Source organism: Equus quagga, chromosome 11 (assembly GCF_021613505.1).
Source record: "Equus quagga isolate Etosha38 chromosome 11, UCLA_HA_Equagga_1.0, whole genome shotgun sequence".
Lineage (NCBI taxonomy): Eukaryota > Metazoa > Chordata > Mammalia > Perissodactyla > Equidae > Equus > Equus quagga.
In genome coordinates this window covers 91,682,994-91,703,516 of record NC_060277.1, presented here as the reverse complement: position 1 = coordinate 91,703,516, position 20,523 = coordinate 91,682,994, and the positions used below count along the sequence as shown (strand labels likewise).

The window sequence follows — 20,523 nt, the reverse complement described above, 5'->3', positions numbered from 1 at the left end:
GTACCTGCTCCTCAGTGTTGTGGGGGCAGAGGCTTGCTTTTTGCCTCTTCCACCCCAGGGTTGAGCAGGCCTAGGGGGCCCGAAATCATAAGACCATCATGTATAAGACAGAAGGTTAATTTTATTAATTTAAAATGAGAAGTATGTGCCCAGATCGCCTGGAATTCGTCCAACCCAGTCTCCCCGCCCCGTAGGAAAGAGTATATGGTCATCTAATGAAAATCCAAAAGCTGCTCGAGATTAGGACCTTGATGGGATTAATGACTGGTGCCATGAATTTATGATGGCCTGAATATGTGCATTTCCCTCGCCAAGATGTTTGGAATACTCACTCAGGAAATCCTTCCCCTGGAAAAGATGCAGACATATTCTTTTTTCCCTCCGTAGACTCCCCAGCAGCCACTCCTGTGAACCCACTTAGCTAGGTCATCATGCACGTGCGTTTGATTAATGTAGCCTTCAGGATACTTAGGCCTCTAAAATAGAGCTGGGTGTTCCCTGAGTCTTTCAGCCATATCCTTACAGACCATTTCTTGGGATGTTTACTTCTTTAAATTGCTAATCGCACTCAGTGTGTGTTGATTTTTAACTAGTTTAACTTTCCAAGGGTAAATTTTATCTCTCTCGGGTTGTTGTGTGTGTGGGCGCATGCGTGCTGGCTGGGTGTTCGCCCTGCTGCCTAACTGCTGTGTTGACTACATCCTTTTGTACACCCAGATCTCTTGGGGGCTGGGTAGGAAAATCAAAAGAAGACATAGAAAGGAAAATGCAGGAAGGTTAATGTGAATTTTCTAGGAGTTCTGGTGAAAGGGACCTGAAAGGGAAGTGTTTGCGTCGTCATTCAAGTATTTCATAAGCTCCAAAGAATCAGCTAGATGCCTCCTTCACCTCACAACGTGGAAGGATGAGCCTTAACGCTCGGGATTCATCGGCGGCATCACCAGATTTCGCTGCTCTGACCCTGGCCTCTGTTTTTGCTCCCCCAGTGAACACCGAGAGTGAGACGGCAGTGGTGAATGTGACCTATTCCAACCGGGAACAGACCAGGCAGTGAGTGGGCTGGAAAGTGGGGCTGGGAGGGTCTTTGCGGGGTGTTGGGAACTGGGCCCCCCGATTCTCGACAGGATTGGGTTCCAGGCAGACAGGAGTCCCCAGCTGGGTTCTGATACTGTTGTAGCCAACCCCAGACTCTCATCCTTTGGTTCAGGGATCTCAGCGATTCAGAAACTCACCAGGATTGAAGGCAGATACATCAAAGGGAGGGACCCAGAGACCTTCGAGGGAAGGTGGGAAATCCTGGGGGCGGAAAGGTGGCCTTCTCTTAGGTTTCCCGCTGCAGCAGAACTGCAGCGTCCTTTGCTGTGTTTATGGCGCCATCTAGTGATAGTGAGGAGGAACTGCGAGATTTAAAAAAAGGATTGGTTGACGTTATGATGGGGCCGGGGCAGACATTTTATTGCCCGGATCGCCTTTGCCCAGGGTACGCCTGCTAGGGTCCTTCAGTCCCTTCACACTCACAGTTTCTAGCTCCTTGATCCTTTGGATGAGCAATTATGCTTCTCACCCACCAGTACTGAAAACTGTACACTTTATGCATGTACTCATTTATATCCATATCTGACCCTGTTTTTAAAGGCCTTTTGCCACGTTTGGCTTTTGATGGCTTTCTTGCTTCTTCAGTGGGTTGCCTCCCACCCTTCTGTTTCCTCCAGCTTAGTGATGCATTGTAAAATCCCACCACTTCCCCAAAATGCTATTTTCTTTCAGAAGCCCACTGGGCCCAGAGTTTTCTGGAGGTGCCTACTGCCCCATGTGGCCAATCTATGGTCTTGAGCCTGGCTTTAGAGATCATGGCAACACTTGCCCACTCCTCCGCTACCTGTTGTTGCCTTGTTAACATTTCTAACCAGAATCAGCTTTGGGAGTGGATGGGGCTTGCTGCCTCCCTTCACTGTTGTCCAGCCTTGTTTTGCAGGCATCCTAGCTATACTTAAACCTCTGCGTCCAAGTGGTAGGGAAGCCATTCCGTCTCTAACTTTCCCTTTTCCACAGAATTTCCTTAATCATAGAAGGTGCCAAACTCAACAAGTGTAAAAACAAATCTCTTGATTTATCATGTTTTAATTTATTGTACTTATTTATCACGAGTCACATGATTTCTCACCTGACTCCTATATGATAGGTGGTTTTGGCTGAAATTAACAAGCTGATCGCAAAATTCAATAGAAATAACTTATTTACATTTCCCTTTGGTGTACTATGCCATTTAGACTGGAAGGTTCTCTAAGGTGGAGGTGGGAGTGGGGGGCAGGTGGTCATCTCCTTCTTTAGCTGTTGTTCCATGCTGTAACCCAGTAGAGTGCTTTACACGTGGAGGGTATTTGGTGTGATTGACATGGATTGGAGTGACCCGTTGATTCTCCCTGTGTCCCCAGAGCCATCATGAAGCTGAACGGTCACCAGCTGGAGAACCACGCCTTGAAGGTCTCCTACATTCCTGACGACCAGATAGCACAGGGTCCTGAGAATGGGCGCCGAGGGGGCTTTGGCTCTCGGGGTCAGCCCCGCCAGGGCTCGCCTGTGGCAGCGGGAGCCCCTGCCAAGCAACAGCAAGTGGACATCCCCCTGCGGCTCCTGGTGCCCACCCAGTATGTGGGCGCCATCATTGGCAAAGAGGGTGCCACCATCCGCAATATCACAAAACAGACCCAGTCGAAGTGAGTCTTGGCTGTTGGGGAATGGAGGCAGGTGCGAGGAAACACCTGGGGAGGTGGGGTGCTTCCTGGAAACACACTGGGGGGCATCAACATTTACCTCTTAGGAAATGTGGCCTGGAGCATGTTCCTTTCTCTTCATTCAAGGGTCACTGCTGTCAGTCCTAGCCTCCTAAATAGAGGGGGCAGGTGGGGAGGTAGAATGGGCCTGGTGCCATTTGGTGGCGGTGGCTGGGCTGTTGTTAGTAAGAAGGGCTCTAAAATTTCTCGTAGAAAATCTCGTCAAGCAAATCTACTCTTGGTGAGTCAGCCACCCGTCAGAGCTCTGCGATTTCAGCACTGCTTGTTGGCGTCAACAGGGCTGGCCAGCCGGGCGAAAGCCAGGGCCCTCAGTAATAGGTCACAGTTCTGCCCCATGTCCCATTCCACCACAGCCACATCTCTTCTCCAATCCTTGTAGCGGATCAGTATACTCTGGAAAAGAACAGGTCACATTATGTCCTTATTTATAATAAATCCTTTATTACTTTTAATTTGGGAGCATATACCTTCCCTTTACAGTTGTTTCAAGACAGAAACCCAGCATTCAAGGGGAAAGAACAGCTTGAGAGTTCTGGGCTCTTGATTCCCACCCCTGTATTCCCGTGATAGATGCCATTCTTCCACCAACCACCTCCTGACTGGGGCAGGATCCATAGCAACAGGCTGGTCATGTGTCCCTGGTCCTCTCTCTCAGCCCTTCCCAATTCTGTGCTTGATCAGCTTTGTTCCAGGAAGAGCAGGCCCTGTGCCTTTGGTTGAGGAGAGATGGGGGAGCCCGAAGAAGACCTGGTTTCACAGGGGACAGCTAACCGTCCTTGTCCTTGTGGTCCTCAGGATAGACGTGCACAGGAAGGAGAATGCAGGTGCTGCGGAGAAGGCCATCAGCGTTCACTCGACCCCCGAGGGCTGCTCCTCTGCCTGTAAGATGATCTTGGAGATTATGCATAAGGAGGCAAAGGACACCAAAACGTAAGGCTTCAGCTTTTCTTGGAATGTGGGGACTGCCACCCTCACCACTCCAGCACACGCTTTATTAGTAAGAATAGAGAGATGTGGGAGGTACAGTTTGAAATTGTACAAAAGGACATAAACTGAGAAATGAAATCCTCCTTCCCACAAGTGACAGCTCGTATACCCTCCTAGAATTTCTGTGCACTCACAAATGTGTGCATGTGCATGTCTGTGCACATATATACGTGCACATGGGTGTTTGAGCATAAATAGGATCATATGAACATTCTGTTCTGTAGTTTGCTTTTTTCATTTTCGTGCATCAGTACATATTAATCCACCTTATTCTTTTTATAGCTGCATAGAATTCTGTAGTATGACTATCTTAAAGAATACAGTTGGATGAGTTTTAACATGCGCATACCCGTGAAACCATCACCACAATTAAGATAACGAACATATCCATCACCCTCATGGCACTTGGTGCCCCATTGGCAAGCCATCCCTACCTTCCCATTTCTCTATCCCTAAGCAACCACCCATCTGCTGATTTTTGCAATCTTCAAATGTAATTTTATCCTGTGGTTTGTGCTGGAATCCCCACATCTGGGGTGGCTTGACGACTGAGTCTCAACGTGGCCCACCATTTAAGGAGCTCTTGTCTCTTGTTTCCTCCCCTGTCTTCCTAAGGGCTGACGAAGTTCCCCTGAAGATCCTGGCCCATAATAACTTTGTGGGGCGTCTCATTGGCAAGGAAGGACGCAACCTGAAGAAGGTGGAGCAGGACACAGAGACGAAAATCACCATTTCCTCGTAAGGCTCTCTTCCATTTCCCTCTTTATGAATGGGATGCCCCGTGGCCCAGGCTTGGCAGTGTTTCATTATTGAGCCCTAATGCTTGCCCCTTAATTTGGATGCAGTTTCTGCTTATTGGAGAAGAATCAAGAAGTGGTAAAGAGCATTTATTTCTATAAGGGTTGGAGCTCTGCCATCACCACTGCCATGTGAGCTGGAGGGCTGTGGGTCGGGTGCTGCCTCCTCAGTCCTCTGCCCTGCACATCATACCTCAGGTGCTCTGCATCTCCAGGAGGGAGCCTGCAGCTGAGAGCTAGGGCTTCAGGGGTTCAGGCATGTCTCCAGGCCATGGGACAGACCCTGGTCCTTTTGGCCTATGCTCTCTCTGCGTGGTACCTGCCTTTCTGGGAAGAACCGGAGCTAAGGGGGCAGGTTAGCTCCTCTTAGGCCATCTTCTTAATTTTGTCGGAGACTTACTGGTGGGCAGAATAACCGCTTTGTTCCAAAAAGGCACAGGAAATGGATTGCCTTGAACTGCTGGGGAAACTTCCAGTCACGAGCATCTTTCTTGCTTTACCAGTGATGAAAACCTGTCTGTGATTGGATTCCTTGCAAGTAGATGGGTTTCGCTTGGGTGTTCTCATCTCCCTGCACTTCACTCTCTGTGCCCTAGTTGTGAAGCAAAGCCCAGAGACACACTTTTTGCCAAAAGTTAAATAGCCTGTAGCAATGGTGGAGCTGTGACTTGTCTCCAGCCTGGCCTGGGCCTGTTTTGTCTGTGGAAGGGTGACACTGCTCTGCTCTCCCCCCAGGCTGCAGGACCTCACCCTCTATAACCCCGAGAGGACCATCACTGTGAAGGGGGCTATCGAGAACTGCTGCAGGGCCGAGCAGGAGATCATGAAGAAAGTTCGGGAGGCCTATGAGAATGACGTGGCTGCCATGAGTGTGAGTGCCGGGCGCCTCTCCCCACCCTCCTCTGAGCCCGAGCCCCCCACAGGACTGTGTCTTCCCTGTGGGGTGGGCATGCCGTGCGCTGTGTGGCCTTGGAGCATTTACTTTGCTTTTGAACACTGATTCATCAGAAAAAGGCTTTTACGTTTAGTTAATAGGCGTTCACCTGATTCCTGGGGTGGGAATGGGGTTCCAATCTTGGGCTTCAAGTTCTGTGGTCTCCTGTAAACATGTGTAAAGTTGGTGTTTATGTGTACACTTTAATGGGAAGTAGGTCCGTAATTTTCATCTGGTTTTCAAAGGGGAGTACAGATGTAGGGTACATGACCACAAAGGACAGTCCTAGAAGTCAAACGGAGCTCTGCCCCTGCCACTCCTCACAGTGCAGGGCTGAGCCCATCGTTTACTCCATCAGAGTGGAGTAAACCAGAGAGGAGGGACTTCTGAGGGCGTGAGACTGGTCGGCTCTTCTGGTCCGAGTTGCTAGTTCTTGGTTCAGTGAGACCAGCACGTCGCTCACAGCTGCGCACCCTGAGTGTGTATGTGAGTGTATGTGAAAACCAAAAGCTCAGGCAGGGGTTTGTGTAAAGGCGTATCGTTCTCCTGTTTTTGGCCCACTCTCTGGGGGTACTCACCCTCTTAGTTCAGCCAGGGCCACACACAAAGGACCGCTAGACCCCCTCAGAATGAGCTGACCTTCTCTCCTTCCTTCTCCAGCTGCAGTCTCATCTCATCCCCGGCCTGAACTTGGCTGCTGTAGGTCTTTTCCCAGCCTCGTCTAGTGCGGTTCCTCCGCCTCCCAGCAGCGTCACTGGGGCCGCTCCCTACAGCTCCTTTATGGTAGGTGCAAGGTCTCGTTACAGGGGACCCCTGGGCCTGTCTGTGGCCTCTCTTAAAGGTCCCACTCTTGTGGGAGCCTCGTGTTTGGGGATTTGCAGGGAGAGGGAAGGGAGGTCTGAAGATGCTCCTCTGCATTGCTCCCAGCCACTGGTGACCCTTCAGAAGGTTAACTGCTTGGAGGGCGGCCTTGGAGATGCTGGCAGCACTCTTCCTCTTCCCTCATCTTCTTCCTCTTGTCTGGCTTCTTCCTTTTATTCCTGCTGGGCAGAGGGACAGCCAAAGAGCATGTAGCCCAGGTTGGCTGCTGGGTGCCTGCACCCCTTCTTCCTTGAGGCTGCGCGGCAGGGGTGTGGAGGGGCTTCGTGGCCGGGCCCCTTGGCTTCTGTTGTAACAACATGCCCTTTTATGCAGCAGGCTCCAGAGCAAGAGATGGTGCAGGTGTTTATTCCCGCCCAGGCGGTGGGCGCCATCATCGGCAAAAAGGGGCAGCACATCAAGCAGCTCTCCCGTTTCGCCAGCGCCTCCATCAAGGTGATCTGCTCTGTCTCCTTCCAGGTCCCAGACAGAGGAGTGCTCTGCTCCCATCACCTGCTACTTTTGTTCCCAGATGCCCCATCTGGCTGGTGTGGGGGCCTTTTCCCTGTGGAATCACAGTCCCCTTGGCGTTTGGCCTTGCTTGGTCCTCCATGGAATGCCTTCTGAGGTTCTGGATTTTCAGGCCAGGGAGGAGGCAGTATTGTAGCGTAGAAAGAAAGCTTAGGTTCTGGCACAGACTGACTTCGGTTCCAATCCCAGCCCCTAAGCTGTGTGACCCGAGCTTCCGTCTCCTCATCAGTACAGTAGTCACCATAACACTGCAATAATGCAGCCAAAGCCTCTGGCTCCGTCAGTGCCTGGTGCATGGTGGTTGCTCAGTAAATGTTAGCTGTCTTTCTACCTTCCCTGGCCCACGGAGTCCCACGGAGAGAGTGGGGAGAATCTGTCATAATGAAACAAAGGCGTTGTTAAATTTCCCAGGTGTAAATCTGCATTTGTTTCAGTGGCTGTGGTCCCTGCTCTCCTTGCATTCCTGCATTGGTCATCTCATCTGTGCCCCTCTCTCCACTGAAACCCCCCCAGAGATTGGGAGTGGGGAGAGAGGAGAGGCGGGGAGCCCTACTTAGGAAATGTCACTGAAACAAATCCACCCATGCCCTCCAAACAGATTTGGTGCAGAAGCAACGACCTTGGGGTTCGATGTCTTTGTTCTTGCCTCCCCATGTCCTCAGAAGTGGGGAGTGGAAAGTGGGGTGGTGGTAGGGGACTGGAGGAGGTGGAGACAGTGGGCACCTCTTTGACCAGCTCTTTGCTTTGTAGATTGCTCCTCCTGAAACTCCTGACTCCAAAGTTCGTATGGTCATCATCACTGGACCCCCAGAGGCCCAATTCAAGGTTCTGATCTTATTTTTTTTCCAAGCTGGACACACACAATCAAGATGGGGTGGGAGTACAAATCGTGCCACGTTTGTCAGCTTCCCTGCAGAGATAGGGCTTGTATGGCTGCTTTCAGACTCACATCAGACTTCATTTCTGTTGACTTCTGCTTCCTTTGTTACTTCCTGAGGTCAACAGGAATATGGGAAAGAAGAGGGAGTCTGAGGGCGGCTTCTGTGCACTCTGCTTTAGTTTCTAAGGAAGGCCTTTGATGCCAAATTCCCTTCTCTCTTTTATGTCCCTACTATATCCGTGTGTTCTTGGACTTCTGATCAGACAGTCAAAAGAACTGATAGTAACTTTGCCTGACAGGGTTGGAGAATGGCAGCTTCAGACGCTGTTGAGTGTCTGACAGCCTGCCCTCCAAGTGACTGATAGCTGCCATTCGGGCAGGGCCTTGAGTTGCTAGCCACTGCCTTGTCCAAGTACGTGCAGTCATCCCAGACCCCACAGGTCTGGTTTGTAGTTTATGAATTATATTCTGATGGGAAGTGTGTCTTCAGTTACTCTACCCAGGTTCTCCAGTATTACAAATAAGCAGAAGGGATGTGGAAGGTCAATGCTGTTGGCCCTTTCCTTTCACCTGGCCTAGATGATCGACCCTGCCCTAGGTGGGGTGGGCCTGTGAGCCAGAAGGGGCTCAGGTGGAGCCGGGGGCTGCACTTCGTGGTTACCACGCTTCCCTTTTGTCATGTCTGTGCAGCCCACTGATTAACAATGACCTCCTCTTCTCAGGCTCAGGGAAGAATTTACGGTAAGCTCAAGGAGGAGAACTTCTTTGGTCCAAAGGAGGAAGTAAAGCTGGAGACTCACATCCGGGTACCAGCGTCAGCAGCTGGCCGGGTCATTGGCAAAGGTGGCAAAACGGTGAGCTGCGAGGGCCAGGTTGAAACTTCTGGACCTTAGTCCCCAAAACCAACAGCTCTCCCCTGGCTGTCTGCTCCCTTGCCCTGCTCAACCTTAGGACTCCTGATTTGCCCGTTTATTTGATTCTACTCCCCAAGCTCAGCTCCCGACGACTGCAGTTTCTTCCTGCTAGTCACCCGCCTCTTCCTCTAATCGCACTCGTGCTGTCTGGACGGCACCCTGAGCTCCTCTCTGCCCACCCTGCTCCCAGGTGAATGAGTTGCAGAATTTGACAGCAGCTGAGGTGGTGGTGCCAAGAGATCAGACCCCTGATGAGAACGACCAAGTCATCGTCAAGATCATTGGGCATTTCTATGCCAGCCAGGTACATATGGCACTCCCCCATCACAGGAGGGTGGCAGGAGCCCAGGGATCAGAGAAGCAGGACTCCAGAGGTTGACCTGCATGACCATGACAGGTCCTGTGGACTCTGGGCTGGGTCATTTTTCTCTTCCAGGGGTTAAGAGTATGATGTGTACATGCTTTATTTTCTCTTAAGACTCACTTGATTTAAACAACATCCATATATAGAGTATATATTATATATAAAACACTATCTAATGTGCTATACATTATATATTAATGGCCTTTCCTCTTCTCTAAACTTGGTCCCGCTCTAAGCCCTTATTTCACTGGATAAGAAGAGAAATTGCTGTTATCCATCACCCAGTCTTGTTCGGGAAATAATAACAACAACAGTAATGATATCACCCTAGATTTCCTTTTTCCAGTGCAGTCCCTTCATCCTTCCCAGAATGACTGCTGCATCCCTGGTTCCTGTTCTCCCACTCTCCCATTCCCATTCCAGAATTCACCATTCGTGCACTGCCTCCAATGAGCCAATCAGCACTGCCCTGCGTTGGGACTGACCCCAGAGCCTGGAAAGGAGTGTGAATATCAGGTTTAAATTTTCTGAACCTCAACAAGTCAGAAAGCATGATTGGAAGCTGATGGCATTATCCTAAAATCCTCTTGTTGGAACTGGAAGGGATGTGGAGACTATTGGACACAACCCCTTCCATTCATAGAGGATAAGCATGTCACAGCAGGCTTGTGGCCTGTGGCTGCTCAAGCAGTCAAGGGCAAAACAGGAACCCAGAACCCCAGCTCTCGGCTGCCAGTGTAGTGTGGCTGCACGGCATCGAGAACATAGATTTTGGAGCGAGAGGCTTTGAGCTCCAACCCCACATGGCCTTTCCTGCTGTGTGACCTTGGATAAGCAACTTTCTTTGACAATCCTTTGAGAAGCATTAATAAGAGCCACAAGAATACCTAAAATTTATGTGTTTCTGATAAACACCAAACACTATTCTACATAGTTTATGTATATTAACTCATTTAATCCCCACAACAGCCTCATTTTACAAATGAGGAACATGAGGTGTAAGAGGGAAAATGATATAATCAAGGATCCACAGAGCCAGGATGTATTAAATACCAAAGTAGGGAAAATATTTGTTGGTTAGAATAAGTGAAAAACTATGTAAAACACCAAGCACGGGGTCGACAGTAAGAATAATAGAAATATTAATTCCACATTCTTTCCCCAACCTAGACCAACTTTGTTTTTAACCAAGAAACCAAGGACTCAGTTTATGGAAAGGGAGACATTCTGGTAAAATATCGGTCAAGTGAATCACATTTTGCTTTTTATTTCCCTTATAAAACTTTGTTCTTAGGCAAGAAACTTTTAAGAAGTAAAGAGTAAAGATACCGATCCTGTGGTATTTTGTCGACTTTCACAATGGACACGATGGACGTTATTTCACTGCTTTTTGTTGTTGTTAATCTGTCTCTGGGCATTTCATGTGTAGTGGAGTTGTGATTTGTGACAAGGTCTCCTAGTTTATGACCCTCTGATGACATGTATCCCTGGAACAAGAATTCCATTTTGGGTCTGCTAACATATGTGTGAACTTTGTCAATTTTTAGACTTTGTCAAGTTTTAAGTTCTGAAGGAGTTTATACTACTCTTTCTCCTGTGGGTGCCCCCTCCCCGCCACCCACCCGTGCTGTGTGACAGGGCTCAGGGTACTCAAAGGCAGAGAACCTTAAGGTCATTCTACCCTCAATCTTCCTCTAACTCCCATGTGTCCTATTCTGTTTGTTGCTAGTGTCTGGATCCTGATGGCCTCTCTTCTCGTGTCAGGCTGTCTCCTTGCCTTTGGAAGTCCTCACTCCCTCCCTCTTGCCTATTCTCTCTGCAGATGGCTCAGCGGAAGATCCGAGACATCCTGGCCCAAGTTAAACAGCTGCACCAAAAGGGACAAAGTAACCAGGCCCAGGCACGGAGGAAGTGACCAGCCTCTTTCCATCCCGTTGACTCAAGGACCACGGGCTGAAGTCGAGAGCGCGTTCTCCCCAGCAGACCTGAGAATGAGTGGGAATCAGGGACCCTCGGGCTGGGATGGAGATCAGGTTTGCCCACTTGGTTGAGAAAGATGTTCCAGTGAGGAACCCTGATCTCTCGGCCCCAAATACCCAACCAATTGGCCTAAGACTGCCCGCCCCTCAGGATGTCACCATGGAAATTCTAGCTCAGGGTGCTTTTAAACGTGGATTGTTAAGTAAGGTCTCAAGGTCCCACCGAGAGGGTAGGTCAGACCCCAGTGGGAAGAGAAATAAAATTTCCTTCAGGTTTTTAAAACATGCAGAGGGGTGTTTTAATCAGCCTCAAAGGATGGTTTGCTTCTTGACCCTAAAATCCTTCCAGCCTTCTCTGACTTGGTTTATTGATTAAAATACCTCTATTCTTGTGCCCTGCCATGGCCTCTTCCTGTATTCACACTAATTGTTTTATCTTTACTGCTACCAGAAAAAGTGGGAACCAATGCATTGCTCTGCTTCTGTTATTGACTCAAAGGGAGAAGACACGTCAGCCTCTGTAGTTTAATTCCAATCCCTCCCTAACCAACCAACAGGAACAGAAAGAAGTAAAGAATGTGGGAGAAATGGGGAGAAAGATGATTAAACATATAGTAATCCACGTTTAAAAGGAGCGCCCTTGTGGCTGATCTATTCCAGATCACCATCATGAAAAATTGGCACAATGAAAATTTCACCCACTCTCCTGGGGCTTCCCTGCTAAGATTCCCCGCCCTATTCGTGTCCCTCTAACCGTACAGGTCCCACATGGTCTCCAGGTGCACATGGGTGGTGCTGAATGCTCAGCGGGATAGGGGCCAACCACTGTACTGTCCCTGATTCCCACCATTCTCAGGCAGATTTTATATTTTTTTAAAGTCTATTTTAATGATTGGATATGAGCACTGGGAAGGGGACACTAACTCCCCTTGATAAAGTCTCAGTTCCATGGAGGACTTGAGTGGCCCCAAAGGCTGCCACTGTGCCCTCACCCCAGCCCATGTGCTCTCATAAGGGCTGGTTCCCAGAGGCAGGGGTTGCGGGGCACTCCCCTCCCCACGGCACTGTTCCCTTGGTGGTGGGGGGATGTGGAACCCAACCCTGAGCTCCCGATAAAGCTAAAGTCCATCATCTGGCATATATTATGGCTGTTCAGTAAATTGGAGAGTATTTGCTTCTGTTTATATCTTAGAGGCGTATTTAACTGATGGCTCCTGCCTCCCTGAATCATCGGCACGATGTGCCTAAAAGACGAAGTTCAAAATACCAGCAACCTTATGCACAAAGGGGTAAATAAGCTTAATTTATTAATTTACCAGGCTCAATAAGATCCCGTTTGAAGTTCAGCCCTTAGGGAAGACAGCAGACATCAGTTAAATGAGGTCAGGCCTCCCCTCCTAATATACTGATTGTCAGTGCATGTTAGCCAGGCGGTGCACTTTAGCTGCCTTGGACAATGCTATCAAGTGTGCTGGGAAGGGAGGAAAGGCCTCTGCATGTGGAAAAGCCTGTGCGTGGAGTCCCCTCCTTCCGACATTGCAACAACGACAGTAACAACAAGACAACCATGATATGTGGGCGGAGTCAGTCAGGTAATGCTGTGCGCGGAGTAAACTACCTCAAGGTATGAAGTTACCTCAGCAATTACTTTCCTTTTTGTTCCCCCCCACCTCTTTTTTTTTTTTTTTAATCTTTTTTTCTTTGCGGCTTGCTGATATTTTATATAAAAAAGAAAAGCAAAGCAAAAGAGAAGCTGATAGTCTTGAATATTTTATTTTTTTAATGAAAAGAAAAAATGAGAAAGTTATGTTTCATAATTAATTACAACATGAGCCAGTGTAACCCTTTAGGAACTCTCTCTGGAGAACAGGCCCTGTGGGAAAGGCAGCGGGGGCTGGCGCCTTGGGAGGAGGCTGGGGCTGAGAGGGAGGCCCAAGCTGAGAGAGACCAGGGCGAGTGAGGCTCTGATCTCAGACTCCCAGATTTCCCGGCCACTGGCCTCTTCTGGATAATCCTGCCTCAGGGGATTCAGAGGCCTAGCAGAGCGCTGGGCCCCCAATGACAAAACACCAGTCTCCAACAACGGCCATGGTCTCCCCTCTCTCCCCCTTGGGTTGAAGGCCACCCCAGCTGGATTTTCCCACCAGTGGTGCTGTTGAGATTATTTAAAAATATTGCCTCCGTTTTATCGAGGAGAGAAATAATAACTGAAAAAAAAATATATACCCTTTTAAGAAAAAATCTATACTTCTCTGTCTAAAAATATGGGAGCCAAGATTCCGTTGGTGGAAGAGACAAAGCCACCCTCTCACCCTCGGAGAGGTCCACCTGGTTTGTCATTGCAGTGCTTTTCATTTGTCGTTGCTGTTTCATTCAAACCCATCTTGCTATTCTCCTTGGTTTATATCAGTAGACCAGGGGCCAATGGATACTCAGATAACTGCCCCCTCCCATCTCCCTCTCTTCTTTAGATGGATCTGATTGATTCTAAGAGTGGACCCAAACTTAGGGAAGTCTTGATTTAGGGTGGGTGGCAAGGAGGGGCGAGAGATCCGGGAACGTGACTGGGGACAGGTTCCCACCTCGTTTATCTCTTATCACTTTCTCCCCATGACGTTCCTTGGTGGCCCCCAGAACTGTCTGCCCCACAGAGAGGAGAAAGCAGGAAAGCATTTGGGGGTAATATCAGGCCAGTATAATTAAGCTTCCCACCTGTCCTAACTACAAAAAAGGGTCTCCCAACTTCCATCTCTGGCTCTATATGCTTTAACCCAAAATGAAGCAGATGACATTCAGACATCGGCCGTTTAGTGATTTAAGGCGAATTTCCAGCAGCAAGCATGCTTTGATATCTGGTTCAAACTACCATCAGAAAAAGAAAATCCCACAGTACCTGAAATGTGATTGTTGCAGTGTTCAGTTTCCTCGGGATCCTGCTCCCTTCACACCTTATGCCCACATCCTTTTCCTTTGGTGGATTCAGCTCCCAGGAGAGATCAGGAAGTGTGGCAAGGGACAGTCAGACTTCACTTGGATATTAGGCACAGCTCCACTCATTGCTGATACTTGCCCAGCAGGAAAATGGTGAGAAGTTAAACTATCAGAAAGCAAACGGAATATGGTTTGGTGGTTAAGGTTTGGCGGGATAAAGGGCCTGTCTTGGTGGGTCTGCCTTTGGCCCCTAGGCCGGGGCGTGGGCAGTCCTCTGCCCTCCTGCCCAGTGCCTCCGTTTCCCCATCCTTAGCAAGATAACAAGCTAGCTCAAAAAGCACTTGGGAGATTGGACGATCTGAGAAAAGCGACTTTAAAAACCGCTTCTGTGCTCTAAGATATATATGTGTATGTGCTACATATATATTTTTAAGAAAGGACCATCTCTTTAGGATATATTTTTTAATTCTGTGGAACACATAGAAAACCAAAATGGTTTGATTCACTGACTTTGAAGCTGCATCTGTTACACCCCAATGGCTTTATCCCCTCTGGGTCTGGTTGCCTTTGAAGGTTTGGGCTGTGGACTCGGCTCCTAGGAGGGGTCTGGGGAGGAGAGAGCCAGGTTTAGGGACAGGAGTTTGTCACCTTCTACCCTCTCCTCCTCTCCTCCCAGTCGTCCTCGGTCGTTTCCTTTCCCCTGAGCTCTCCACTTCTGGGGGCAATAGGGAGCTATTCTCTTAGTTATGCCTCACTATTGGCAGAAAAGACCCCATGTAAAACCCAGAGAACACTGGAGGGAACACTCCAGTTGGTTCTATGTGTCCGTTTTCCTCTGTGCCAAAGACAGACAGACAGAGGCTGAGAGAGGCCGTTTCTGAATCACAGTAATAGCCATCTTTCGACATAAACCTGGGCTGTCTGAGAGGGGAGGGCTCTTGGAAACAGCGTGAGCTAAAGACGCATCCCTTCCCTTCTGAGGCTCCGGGGGCTGTGGGGGCGGATGTGCCAAGGGGAAGGGGGCTGAGAAGGGGGTCGGATGGCTCCTGGTTGCACTTTGGGGAAGGAGGGAAAGTTTGGGGCTCCTCCACGTGGGACTGCTCTCCGTCCCCTGCCCCTCTGCAGAGACAGCACGGAGGGTTCCCTTCAGGCCTGGCAGACTGGCAGTGAGGAGGGGCCTCAGTTAGCTCTCAAGGGTGCCTTCCCCTCCTCCCACCCCAGACACATCCTCTGCCAAACTGGGAACCAGCAGTGCTATGTAACTACCTCACAGAGCCCCAAAGGGCCCGCCTGAGCTTCCCGGTTCCCGAAGAAGCTGGTGCCTCTAGTCAACCCTCTGCTCCCATCTCTCATCCAGCGGTGGGGGATCTCCTCCTTTCTTTCCCTTGGAGTGTTTGTGTGGAGGTCCTAGTGACTGACATTTAAACCATGCAACTGTTTCGCCTGTTTGTTGAAAACTGGTAGAAGGAAAACAGCACAGTCTGACACAGTAATTATAGGAAGATGGAAGAAAAATCCTCACTGCCAGGGGACATAAAGCCATTTCCCTTCCAAACACTCGATGATTTAGATGCAGAACATTTCTCTTGGCTTCAGACTTAGAGCAACACCCGCGGAAAACTTCAGTTTCTTTCCTTTGGATCCATAAGGCTTCTCTACTGGGGCACAGGACAGGGAGGAGGCCTCGTGACCGAAGGTGGATTGTGAGGGTGAGGGCCGGAGCCCCAACCCTGACCCTCGGCCCTGTGCCCCTCCTGGGGGCACAGTCTGATGGCACCACTACTGGTGCCTTAGTATGGTTGAATCCGGACTGACAAGACAAAAGAAAAGAAAGAATTTTTTTTCTTAAATGAAATAGCAGGAAGCTCTTTGGGAGCATGTGTTTTGAGTAACCACAGGTGATGGACGCTACGAGTATAAATGGATTAACTACCTCAATCCTTACAGTAAGATTGGAACCAAGGGCAGGGACTCGTGCATAAGGATGTGAATCCCAGCCAGGAGGAGTGAGTTGAGGCTTGTGCCACGAAAGGTTTGTCCTTAAGGAACAGACAAGGCCTGCCTGATCCCCCACTCAGATCGATTGGGTGGGGAGGGCTGGCCGTTAGGTCCCCCCATTCTGCCTTCCTTGCCCTGGGTTCTCATGTTTCACCCCTTTCCCTCCAGTTTGCCCCTCTCTCACCTGCTATACCTTTGTTGGACCAGAGGGTGAGGAGAAGAATTACCTCCTCTCTTCGTTCTGTCAGAGGGGGTTGGCTGGAGGTGAAATCTGGGGCTTGGCCCGGAACCCACCACTTAGCCCCACAGCCAGGAAACCTGGTGAAGCAGAGCTAAGACCTCTTCAACAGGGTTTCTTTGAGATGCTCCACCTCCACTGTACCCCCTTCTCAGTCTTCACGGGGATAGTTGGCTCTAGAAGGAGAAAAGGTGGAGCAGGATCCTGTGTCCTGAGAGTCGGAGGCCCAGCCCTCTGGTCCTCTGACGGCTCGGGCGCCTTTGTAGTCGGGGAGTCCACTGGGCCATCCCAGCCCCTCCCCACCCGCTAATGGACCTCCTCATAGAAGCCCCATTTCACTTTTGTTTTATCTACCTCTTAGCAAGACAATAGAGAGAAATTAGGTAGTGGCAACTCCACTTGCTTAGGTTAGGGGGGAAAAAGATTTCTTTTTCCAAAGGAAAAAAAAATATTACCTTAAAAATACTTTCCAAAAAATTAAAAAACCAAAAAAAAAAAAACAAAAAAAAACAAAAAAAAAGAGGGAGACATTTTCCAGTGACCACTGGATTGTTTTAATTCCCCAAACTTTTCTCTTTTTTTCCCCCATAAATAAGTTTCACTCTTCGGCGATTTTCTCCACTTGTTTAAGATGATGTGCTATTCTAACAGGTACAGCTTTCACAGTCTGCCCCCTGGCTTGCCCCACCCCACACCCCAGTCCTGCCAGCGAGTCCTGCCTGAGCTTGTCACCCCAGCAAGAACAAAGGCTTTGTGTGTGTTGGGGTGATTAAGTCTTGACTCATCATTTCCACCCCCGTGGGGTTGGGGGCTGCTTGTAACACTTCTCTGCAAATTTTATGTAACCCGTTGCAATGTAAAGGTGTTCAAGATGAATTTCAGCAGATAATGAGTTAGCATTACGAATAAACATTCTCTACCACCGTTTGGACTCTCCCCTTTCTCCAGCATCTTGGTCCGGGTCCCGGAAACAAGAATAAGCCAAAAGAGTCCCCTCCCCGGAGGCATAGTGAGTTGGTATCCAGTCCTGAGACATCACTTACTCAGGATACTGAAAATGTATTTTTATGAATGCAAAGCTTAGTGGGGGCTGGAGGGGGGAACCCTGCTGGTGATGGTGCTACCCTCTTCTGTAATTGTGGCCACTTTGAACATTGTACTTTGATGGAAATCTGCCAGCCATCACCACTTGGATTTTGATTGTACCCTTTCTCCCACCCTTTAATCTGTTCTTTACTTTGTCGGGGGAGGTGGGGCAGTTGGCTCAGACTTTTGGAGCTTGTTCTTTTGCTGGATGAGCACTCAAATTTTCTTTCCTGCAAAGATTGTTTCAGCCATAAACCACTTCATTCCGCTGTTTCAATTTCAAAATAAAAGGAAACTTATATTGAAAGCTGAGTGTGTCTGTGTCTCAGGGAGGGTTTTCGGGGTCTGTTGGCTGAGATGCCCAGACCTTCAGGGGTCAACCTCAGTGTGAGAGACCTGGTTCCCAGGGACCAGAATCACTCGTGCAAAGTGGGCATTCTTCTTACATTTGCAGGATGGCATAGGGGAGTGGCTTTTAAACGGTGCCTTGCTCTTAATTTCCTTTGCATATTGGAGTAGGGTCTCCACCATTAAAGAAGTTGCACAATCATTGTGCAGAGCAGTCCCACTTGCTCTGGAGGTGAGGACGACGTGTTGCTCTTTCTGACACCCGCCCTAAGAAAAATGATGCCAAGGGCTTCTTTTTCTTCCTGGAAAGGGAACTTGGTTACCATCTACCATGACTGCATTCTCCTATTTCTCTCCTTTTTGAAGGCGAGATTGGTGGCGAGACAGCCTGGTGTGTGACACAGCCTGGACTCCAGCTTGGCTCTCCTGATGGCTGGTTCAGCTCTTTCTGCTATATCATCTGTCTGTCAAAGATGACGTGATGGTCCTGGGCAACGCCACGCTTAAAGGAGCATTCTGGGTTATCTGTGAAGTATAGATGTGCCTTGCACCAGTGGTGGCGTTCTGCAGTCTAGTGTGGAAGGAACACTAAGGACTATCTCTCCCTCCCATTTAGGTTTCAGGGCTGCACTGGATATTGAACGCATCGTGATACCTTACACAGAGCACATATTTGGGGGGAATATTTGCCAAGTGTGGTTACCCCAGTCTCTTCCTTCCTACACTTGCCCTCTGCATCTTTTTTTTCCCTACTTAACTCAATCTTCTTTGAAAAACTTATAAAGTGAATCTGGATGGGTTAAGGTCATTAGGCTAGATTTAGTATTGCTGTCAATTGTGCCTTCTCAAATAATTGAATAAATGTTGGGACATGATTTTCAAGTCTTGGTGGAAGCTTTATATAGGAGGTGAATATTTATTCGTTCCCTGCCTTGTTTCGGAAATAATTAAGGTGGCTTAAACAGGGGAATGAAACCCTGTGGATAGTTTCCTAGTAATGGCCAATATTTGTTGAGATAAAGATTGTACTTCTTACACGCATTTAAGGAATTAGAGGCCTTACATGATGGATTATTTATTGAACCCTCACAACAATCCTAAAATGAATGTTATTTCCACTTTATAGATGAAGGAACGGAAGATCAGAGAGGTTATGTTACTAAAGTCACTCAGACATTGATTCTAGAACCCGGACCTTTAACAGTGCCGCTTACCAACATCTCTGCAAAAGAAGTCTTCGTTGGTGCACGTGAGCCCAGACGAGAACTCTCAATCCAGCTGTTGGTTTACTGGAACACCTTATTCTTGTCACTGTCTGTGTAAGTAATAAACTATAAATCTACAAGTGGCTCTTTGTGTCTTTACTGGTCAAATCAGTCAGACTTTGGCCTTGCCTTGTCATGTGTGCATGAGCTTAACAAATTTGGGGCCCAATGTGGGGCCCATAAAGTTACAGTACCCTTAAAAGAAGCCTGGAGACCGTGTGCGCCAGGTTAGGGGATAACATCTGTGCCCCAGGATCTGGCAGTGCAGCCCTCCCCTACGTGGTGGGGGAGGGGAGGCGTCCTACCTGTTCAGGGGCCGCGTGGGTTGTGAGTTGGATTGGGGGACGGGACTTCCTGGGATCTGACGGCAAATGCAACCTGTTGATAAACATTTGTAGGTCAAGCAGCTAAAGGTAGCATTTGTGCCTTCAGGTGTTAAAAATGGGTTTGAGGCTGAGTTAATGGCCACTTAAATCAAAAGTAAGTGCAAAGCTGTGCTTACCGGTGCGAGTTGTTCCCTCAGCTCCCAGCTCCTGCGTAACTCCTGCAGTGCCTGTGTTAAAACTCCTTGGTCTGTGTTTCTGTAAAAAAGCACCTAATAGAGTTTGGGCAAAGCCCTTGCAGTGAAGGGAGGAAAGAAAGGGGAAAAAAAGATAAAGTAACTTGCAAAAGTGACGGGTCTAGCCCATTCATTGTATGAACTGTTGTAAAAATGTATAATTGGCATTGAAATGTGTCACAGGTTTGAATTGTGAATGTGCATGAAGTGTTAGAAAATTCCTCGGGTGTCCAAAATTTTCACTCTATAATGATGTCTTGTTGTTTGACAAGTTAAAAGTCTCATTCTTAGTGGCCTTGGCTGCCTGCCATTGGGAGCGACCACAACCATAAGCCTCAACAAGACTCAGGGCCTGCTTGCCAAGTAAAGTGTCTTGAAACAAGTGTCTTGAATTTCTTTTGACAATCAAGGGAAAACTGCTGTTTTTTACAAAGTGAGAAACTCTATGTTCTTAATTCAAAACTTGTAACTCTTGGCCAAAGTTGACCTACTCGTCTTGCTGTAAAAGAGGCTATATTAGTGTGCTAGGGCTGCTGTAACAAATTACGCCAAAGCTGGTGGCTTGAAACAACAGTTCTGGAGGCCAGAAGTCTGAAATCAAGGTGTCAGCAGGTCTGTTTCTTCTGGAGGTCCTTAGGGACGTCCATCCCACGCCTCTCTCCTGAGTCCTGGTGGTTGATGGGAGTCCGTATCCTTCCTTGGCGCATAGACGCATCACTCCAATCTCCGCCTCCATCTTCACATGGCCTTTTCTGTGGTTCTGTCTGTTTCTGTCTCCTGGAAAGACAATCATCATTGGATTTAGGTCTCACCCACATCCAGGATTATCTCGTCTCCAGATTCTTACACGCATCTGCCAAGACCTGTATTCAATTCAGGTCACATTCTAAGGTGAGAGCCTGGCATATCTTTTGGGGGGGACACCATTCAACCTATTACAGAGGCCATACTACGTGGGGCTTTGGCCCACCTGCCTCTGACAGGTTGGCTACATTGGATTTTTCATCCCGCTTTCCCCCTGAGGTTGATAAGATCACAACGCCCTTTTGGAAAAAGACA

At 48.7% G+C, this 20,523-nt stretch overlaps 1 protein-coding gene across 2 annotated transcripts; it reads left to right on the top strand.

The window, feature by feature from the left end:
* Positions 1–708: 708 nt before the first annotated feature.
* On the top strand, positions 709–12,243 carry IGF2BP1 (insulin like growth factor 2 mRNA binding protein 1). 2 transcript variants are annotated; one of them, XM_046676654.1, is made up of 11 exons: positions 709–1,050; positions 2,436–2,717; positions 3,591–3,725; positions 4,398–4,520; positions 5,315–5,450; positions 6,174–6,296; positions 6,711–6,827; positions 7,653–7,727; positions 8,505–8,636; positions 8,887–9,000; positions 10,883–12,243. In XM_046676654.1, the coding sequence occupies exons 1-11, from the start codon at positions 905–907 to the stop codon at positions 10,973–10,975; spliced, it is 1,476 nt and encodes a 491-aa protein (XP_046532610.1). In that variant the 5' UTR covers positions 709–904; the 3' UTR covers positions 10,976–12,243. The 2 variants fall into 2 exon arrangements, with proteins under 2 accessions (XP_046532610.1, XP_046532609.1); XM_046676653.1 differs by having other exon boundaries at positions 6,708–6,827.
* Positions 12,244–20,523: the final 8,280 nt, after the last annotated feature.